At 30.5% G+C, this 7,949-nt stretch overlaps 1 protein-coding gene across 1 annotated transcript in view; it reads left to right on the top strand.

Moving 5' to 3' along the window:
• Window positions 1-7,228, top strand: part of LOC106474760 (calcyphosin-like protein) — a 20,728-nt gene extending 13,500 nt beyond the window's left edge. The window contains exon 4 of the mRNA XM_013935453.2: window positions 2,023-7,228. Coding sequence (XP_013790907.1) covers window positions 2,023-2,124 — 102 coding nt within the window. The 3' untranslated portion in view covers window positions 2,125-7,228. The remainder of the gene's footprint in view (window positions 1-2,022) is intronic.
• The last annotated feature ends 721 nt before the right edge of the window (window positions 7,229-7,949 follow it).

Below are 7,949 nucleotides of genomic sequence, written 5' to 3'. Positions count from 1 at the left end.
TCATGTATAAATAAAGTACTATTACAAATGTTCAAAACTAAATAAAATTAGTCAATATACTTTCTTATAAAATTAAAAGCTTATTCTAATTATGATTTTTCTTATTATTATAATAGAAATGCAATTGATTTATCCTATAATTTCATACTTTTACTTACTTTTTCTTTTCTATAAGTCTTAGTAACTGTTTTTAAAGTTTCCCAATTCTTACTGACTTTACACAACCAATTACTTCTGCCTTCTTACTACTATCTATTTTAAGTGGGGCCTAAATATCTGGTACAGCAATTGGCAAACATCGCTGCAACTTATGCTAACATCACTATGGGATTTTTCAAATTACAATTATTTAATATACTACCTAATTATTTTGAAGATAATTTTGTAGCTCACATAAAAACTTTTTGGAAAAGATTTTTAGACATTTGTTCTGTCATATGGAAAGATACTCAAGATATTAATAAATATGTTGGAATTTTAGGTTAAATAAACAAGAAAATTAAGTTTACCTTCAAAAGAAATAATAAAAGCTTGTCATTTTTAGATGTTTTGGTGTTTTCACCACAAAAGGAAATTGTAACTGATATTCTTTATAAACCCACAAACTTACATCTATATGTAGTTTTTTTTAGGAATCATCCCAAATATAAAATTAAATATTCCTGCAAATCTTGCAAGTAGATTTTATCATTTAGTTTCCAATGAAGAAACGAGTGGTAATAGATTACTAGAACTAAACAAATTTTTAGTTCAGTATCACTATCCAGGGAATTATATCAAGAGGTTTTGGAATTGCTAAGAATAACTTTTTTGATAGAAAACATTTAAATAGAGACATTAATGAACCTAAAGAGAATGGTATACCTTTTGTTGTGACTTATTGTCCAAATATACATATTGATATTTCATTTGTTAATACACAATTAAAACAAATAGTAGATAAAACATTGAAAGATGTATTCAAAAATAATAAAATTATTTTATTAAGAAGACAACCTAAAAATCTGTATAGATTATTGAATAAACCTAAAAAAAAAGATTTTTCTAAAGGTTTCTTTTGTAACAGAAAGAACTGTGCTTTATGTAATTTAGGTTGAATAAAAACAACGAAAACAATAAAGAAATCTTGTTTTTTTATAATAACTCATTTAATTGCAATTTTAAAAACATATACCTTTTAAAATGTGTAAACTGTGGTGAATTAGATATTGGTAAAACAGATAATTTAAGATTAAGGATAAAAATACATAAATTCCATGGTGGATGTTCCAAAAAAAACCCACTATATGCCAGTAAACCTTTTAATAAATGTATCTAGAGAAAATTCTAAAAGAACCATATTTTCATACTTCCCCTTTTTAGAAATGTAATGTAAAACATAAAAGATTATTTTTAAAAAATATTTTATAAATTTTTTTAGCACCACTTTAAATAGGTAGTAGTAAGAGGGCAGAAGTAATTGGTTGTGTAAAGGCAGTAAGAATTGGGAAACCATGAAAACAGTTACTAAGACTTACAGAAAAGAAAAAGTATGAAATTATAGGATAAATCAGTTACATTTCTATTATAATAATAAGAAAAAAATATAATTAGAATAAGCTTTTAATTTTAAAAGAAAAGTATATTGACTAAATTTATTTATTTTTGTAATGTACTTAATTTATACAAGAACTGTATTATATATTTAATTTAGATTATTTATGTGTAGTTGAAAAGTGGTATTTGTATGTTTTTTTATTTATTTTCACTAAATCTATTTCCTGAAGAGTGACCTTTGAAGTCACAAAACAGGTAGAAGAAATCAATGAAAAAAGTGAAAAAAGTTTGATATTCCAGTTTTTTATATATATATAGAACAGTGTGCCATTTTTATATAGTTAACCACTTTAATGAAGAAAAAGTTCACTATATGTGTAAAGAATTGTTTTAGTACTGTTGATCTCTTATTGGAAGTAATTCTGGAATTTATTCAGGTTTTCTGTTATTACTGATTATTTAAGCATAAAATATCTCTCTTTCTAGGTTACTTTTGAAGAGTTCGTGAACTACTATTCTGGAGTGAGTGCATCTATTGACACAGATGCCTATTTTGACCTGATGATGAGACACACCTGGAAACTTTAGTTGTGTCATTCAAACTTTGTATGTTTTCCCATTGGCTAGTCATTAGAATTGACTTCACATACACTTGGAATTTTTAGAAAGCTATTGCATTAAAAATATAGCATAAAATCAAAAGTTCCAAGTTGTAATTTAAAGCCATGGACTTAAACTTCAAAGGTAAACAAAGTAATTGTTATATCAGTGATTGTTCTATTTTAGTAATTGCATTTTTAACAAACATATATGTGCCAACATCAAAGTTTTCCTTCTTCTGGTGCTAGGGTCTTTTATCTGAATTGTTAATCATAAACTTGTTAATGCTAATATGTGCTTTTTTAGTGTTTCTTGTTTTTGTTTTTTAATCAACTCCTGAAGTGCTTTATCTATCTGAGGTTAGTTTGCAAAGAAAAAATAACTCAAAGGTTGATAACGTCCTTATACAAAATTCCTGAAAAGACTGAAAATGATACGGTGAAAGTTTTGCATCTCTAATAATTTAAAAAGTTTGCACACACACATTATATTTACAAGTCACTAAAATACCAAAGATTTGGAAAAATATTGTATCTTAAGTAAATACATATCTGTATTTCCATCTTTCTCGTATCTTACAATGAACTGTCCATTGTTATTTCTCTCCTACTAAATTATATCATTCATCACTGACGTATGAAATATATGTCATTAAGAAATGGACTGGTTTATAGACTGTACCACAGTGTGTTTCGACAATGAACTAGTATCCCCAACTTGTATTTGGCTTTCATAGAAATAAGTGACCCTGTTTCCTATTTATTAAATATACTTCTAGCATTTACTTACACAATAGAATAGCATTACATGTTATCTCCTAACAGAAGTATAGTGTATGAATAAGTTTTTAGAATAAACAGTAGGGGAGAACTGGGACACGATATATCATCTGCTACCTTTGGCTTTGTCATGATACAATTGTCAAAGGTGACCAATGGTTTTAACTTGAATTGAATAGTTTAGGCAATCCTAAAATTAGGCAAATGGTCATTACTATTATATTATATTTCTTTTTGGAATTATTACATAGTTTGCAAGGTGCTTAGTTTTGGGGTGAACTGGGACATTGCTTTGGGAGAAATGGAACATTAACAAAAAATATTTCATGAAATATAATTACTCTATATCCAGGTACATGTAATTATTTCAGAATTGGCTGTTTATTTCTAAAGGCATATTTTTTGAAAGGAACAAGTATTTCTCATGTAATTATGCCATTAGGCAAATGTAAACAGGTTTGGCATGAGACATATCACAATAAAGAAGTTTATTGAGCAACATTAGCTAAATTAAAATTTAGGGAACAACTGAATATAAAACAAATGGATAAGCACATTTGGCATTTTGTTACACTTGACTTAACATATTAAATAATGCTTTTCAGTAATATGGTAGCATGATAGAACATACAGGGAAAATTATTAAACAGAAGTCTGAGTAAATAGTCCAAGGCAATGTCTGTTACACAAAATGACCAACAGTCTCCTTAGCTTAGCCATATCTAACTTAACATTGTCTGTTAAAAAAACATGTAGCTGCAATAAAATCTTAATATTATATTTTGCTATCATTAACCATTTCAATAAAAATAACTTTGTCAGGATGTTTGTCAACTGCAACAACTTTTCTTACTTTCAACAAACATCAATGTTTCCAAAACTGACTTGAAAGTTCAGTTCATTTTGTGTACAGGCAGTTGTACCTTTGGCCACTGGTTTTGGCATGACTAGTTTGATCTGGTCTTTCCTGACTGTTAGCTTATCTTGAGCTCTAGGTTTTAAAACGTATTTGCTACCTTTTGATGTTTTCTTAAGAATTCTGCCTGACAGGCACCATCTTCATTAAATTCAGAAAGCACTTCACTCGTGTAATAAGCTGGTTTTACCCTTTTTCTGTGTTTCCATTTCAACCAACACATAATTGTGGATCTTAATGTTGTTGTAATCAACATTTCCTAACTGTAAGCTTGCTGTTTGTTCTGTCTCCCTGTCACTGTTATCTGGCATAACATCACTATCCATAAAAGAGATACTGTCATAATCATCATCAGAAGATAAACTGGCTTTCCTTGGCTCTATTGCCAACTGACTCCTAGGGTTCTTAGTCAAGCAATGTCTTGCCTTTTTTTGCTGCTCTAGATTGGGCTTCATCCTTTGTGCGTTTCATTTCTGGTATTAATGTAGCTATCATTGTCATTCCTCTTTCTTGATCAAAATTGGATAAAGAAGTTCTCTGAACAACCTGCAAAATTTACCAATACATGAAATACTACTGAAACAATTTTGGATTTTCTTTTGTGAAATCAGATTCAAACTGTTAAATAAATAGCAACACGTTACCTTTAGCAATTCCCATACTTGTTCAGGTGTAATGAAGGCAGCAGAACCTAAAGTGGAGTCTGACTATACAGATAAAGACATTTGTGCATGGACTTCATCATTATGAAGATCTGCACAACTGGGATCTGGGTCTGACTGAGCAGATGAGAAGGTTTGTGGATGAACTTCATCATTGTGTGGATCTGCTTGACTAGGACCTGGTGATGATTGATCACTCATCACATTCACTGGTAATGATGTAACATTTGCTGTCACAGGTAGACCTGGTTCTGCCACATCTTTAATATTGTTACTGGAACATTGATGAGTGATAGGTGATTAAAAAAATCGACATCAGAAAAGACATGTCTATAATATGGCCAAATCCCAGAAGCTTTGAAGCCAGCAGTAATGTTGGCTGGAATAGCAGCTTTTATCCATGCAACAACAATCAGCTGTGCCATTTGACATACTGTAATGCATTTGCCAGGGTTTCTTGTCATCTAGCTGTTTGCCTCAGCATTAAAGTAGGTCTTCATTGGGCCCAAAACAGACTGATCTAGTGGCTGGGTTCTATGACTTGTGTGTGTGGAGGCAGTGTGATAACATGTACTCCATGGTCCTTTGCATACTCCAGAGCACCAACAGACAGGTGGCTTTCATAGTTATCATTGACTAGAATGTCAGGATTTTCCTTGGAAGAATGACTGTGTTTAACAAAATGTTCCATGACTTTCATGAATAGGTCACTGTTCATCCAACCAGACTCAGACACCAATACTAAGGAATCTTCAGAAGCTCCAGTGAGGAAAATGTCTTTGTAATTTTTCCTAGGGAATATCAGAGCTGGGGGCAGTGCTATTCCAGTTGCAGAAATGATGGCACAAACTGTCACAAGTTCACCTCGTTCATGCGATGTCACTTGGCCCACTTGTTTCTGGCCTTTACTGCTTACAACCTTTGGAACCTTCTGCACTGTAGTAATTCTAGATTCATCCAGATTATATATTCTTCTTCCAACAATGTTCTTGTCATTTATAATCATTTCCAAAAGATTGAAGAATTCATTCACTGTATGTCTACTGAAAGCAGATGCACACATCAATGATGTTGCATCAAGAGAATGGATTGAGATAGTTAAATGTTTGTACTTAAAGCTAGTAAACGAATCCTTTCCGGCCATCTTTGTCTCATTCTAGTTTTTTGGGATTCTAAATTTGTTCTTCACAGCTAGTTGTCTCCCTTGGATAGGAGAAAGACCATGAAACATCTTTGATGCAGTTGTTAGGTATTCTGCAATGTTTTTTTCTTCATTTTCATTGAACACTTGACTGAGTGTAATTAGGTGCCAGTATGATATTTGGATTACTATTGTATTTTTTGACATATCTTACAAGTACACTTTTTGATACTCCTTTATCTTTTGCTACTTGTTGTATTCATTTGCCTTTTTGAACAGCTCTCAATGATTCTAGCATGGTATGTGGCACAAGTCCCTTGCCAGTTTTTCTTTTATGATATCTTGGCATTTTCAAGCTTTTCTGAAACAATGAATAAATGGTACTAGGGAGAACTGGGACACCCCCAACTATAATCTGCCACAAAATGTTTAGCAGTATTTTTAACTTGCAAGTAATTCATTAAAGATGCAGGTGTTTTACCAATGTTTGATATGTACCTAGCTTTGCTAATAGATACCAGTAGTCACTCTGTTATCTTAGTCACAAGAAGACATAGTATACATCCATAAAATTGACTTTTAACAGGTGAATAATAATGTTTTGATTGCAAAACTTATTTTAAGCATGTGATTACCACATTTCTTCTTGTAAAATGGATGACCTAGAAGCCTGCACAATCATATTATCTTTTTTTTTAATTGGTTAATAAACCTGAGAATTAGGGCAGATGTCCCAGTTCTTCCTGCTCTACCCTATACTTGATTGACATTTGTGTTACAACATAGTTCTTGTTTTGAGACACATCCATGATGATGTAAAAACAGACAAGCAAAATAACCTCAATTTCTAAACATTTCAGTTCCTCAATATTTGTCTGACTATAGTTACAGATTATGAAACTACATTACTGTCAATATGTTAAGTGCCAAAAATTTTAATTTTTATCAAGATTCAAATTTTACATCTTATTGTTTTTACTTTGTGCATTCCATATTATTGGTTTCCTGTGTTTTTGTCACTATTCATTGTGGTAAACAATTTTTGAGTTTGATTTTATATCTTTTAGTTTGCAAATCTTACAAATGTTTTTAAGAGCTATAAAATAGCTTTTATAAAGAAAAATATATTTAATCATCTATACACAGTAGCAAAGAAATTATTTTTGTCACAAACTGTTTTTAACAACTGGCAAGTTTATCTACTTTGTAATTTTTTACAAAACTGATTATTAAAATGTTGAGAAATATCAAATACAATATATTAAGACTTGAATGATTAATTACATAGTTTGTTTTATTTAAAATTTATAATGGGTTATGATTTAATGTTTCAGAAATAATAAGTGATTTTTTTTATGAAAAGGCCTTTTTTATTTCTTTTGCAGATTTTAGTATAAGTTAAAACCTTTTTAATAAATGTGAGACTTTAAATCTTATGCTTCAGTAATTTTCCAAAATCCATTTTATCTGTATGTCTATTTATCTGTAACAAGACTTTTAGAAGGACATCTTCCAAGTCTGTTAAACATAAATTTTACTTTGTACTCTTTCTTTGTACTTAAACCTATTAATAAAAAAAGATTGAAACAAGGCATTTTATGTACTTAGCAACTGCATTGTTACTTTCACTTGATAAAAATATATATTTAACATGCTTAAGGCTTATGAATTCCACTTTTTAAAATTTACATCTAAAACTGGTAGAAGCAAAAATTGTAACTGAATAGAAAAAAAGTATAAACAAAATGAAGCATGCAATGTTACAATTTATGTTAATGAATGACTTAAATGTGAGGACCTGTTAATTTGAAGACTGAAATTAAAACTCTGAGGATGGAAAACATGCATAAGTGTTGCAGTTCGTATGATATAACAGAGCTGTGCTGTATCATTATCTTAGCCTGCCATATCTTACTTGTGTTAGTTTGTATTACAGTGTAATATAGATCTCTTAAGTTAAAATGCATTGGTAAACAATAAGAAACTGAAAGTCTGATTATGTGTTTAAATAAATAAAAATGTACTATATTTCAATTGAAGTGCAAAAATATATACAAAAATATTCGACTTTCTATGTTTATATAAACCTTCAGCCATTTCTCCTATGCTGATTAGAATTAGTTAAATAATACAACTACTTGGCTAGTTATTAAAGAATGATGGATTTGCATCTCTTCATAGATGCTTCCCTCCACAGTTGGGAGAATGAGTCGATCAGCAGGAGGCTTGCGGACAACAGTCTACGGCCAAGAGGTCTTACCATATCAACATCCTGAAGCTTCTGGCAGTACAACGTGCTTTGAATCACTTTCTTC

Source organism: Limulus polyphemus, unplaced genomic scaffold (genome assembly GCF_000517525.1).
Source record: "Limulus polyphemus unplaced genomic scaffold, Limulus_polyphemus-2.1.2 Scaffold142, whole genome shotgun sequence".
In the NCBI taxonomy this organism is placed as follows: domain Eukaryota; kingdom Metazoa; phylum Arthropoda; class Merostomata; order Xiphosura; family Limulidae; genus Limulus; species Limulus polyphemus.
This window is presented reverse-complemented; position numbering and strand designations above follow the sequence as displayed.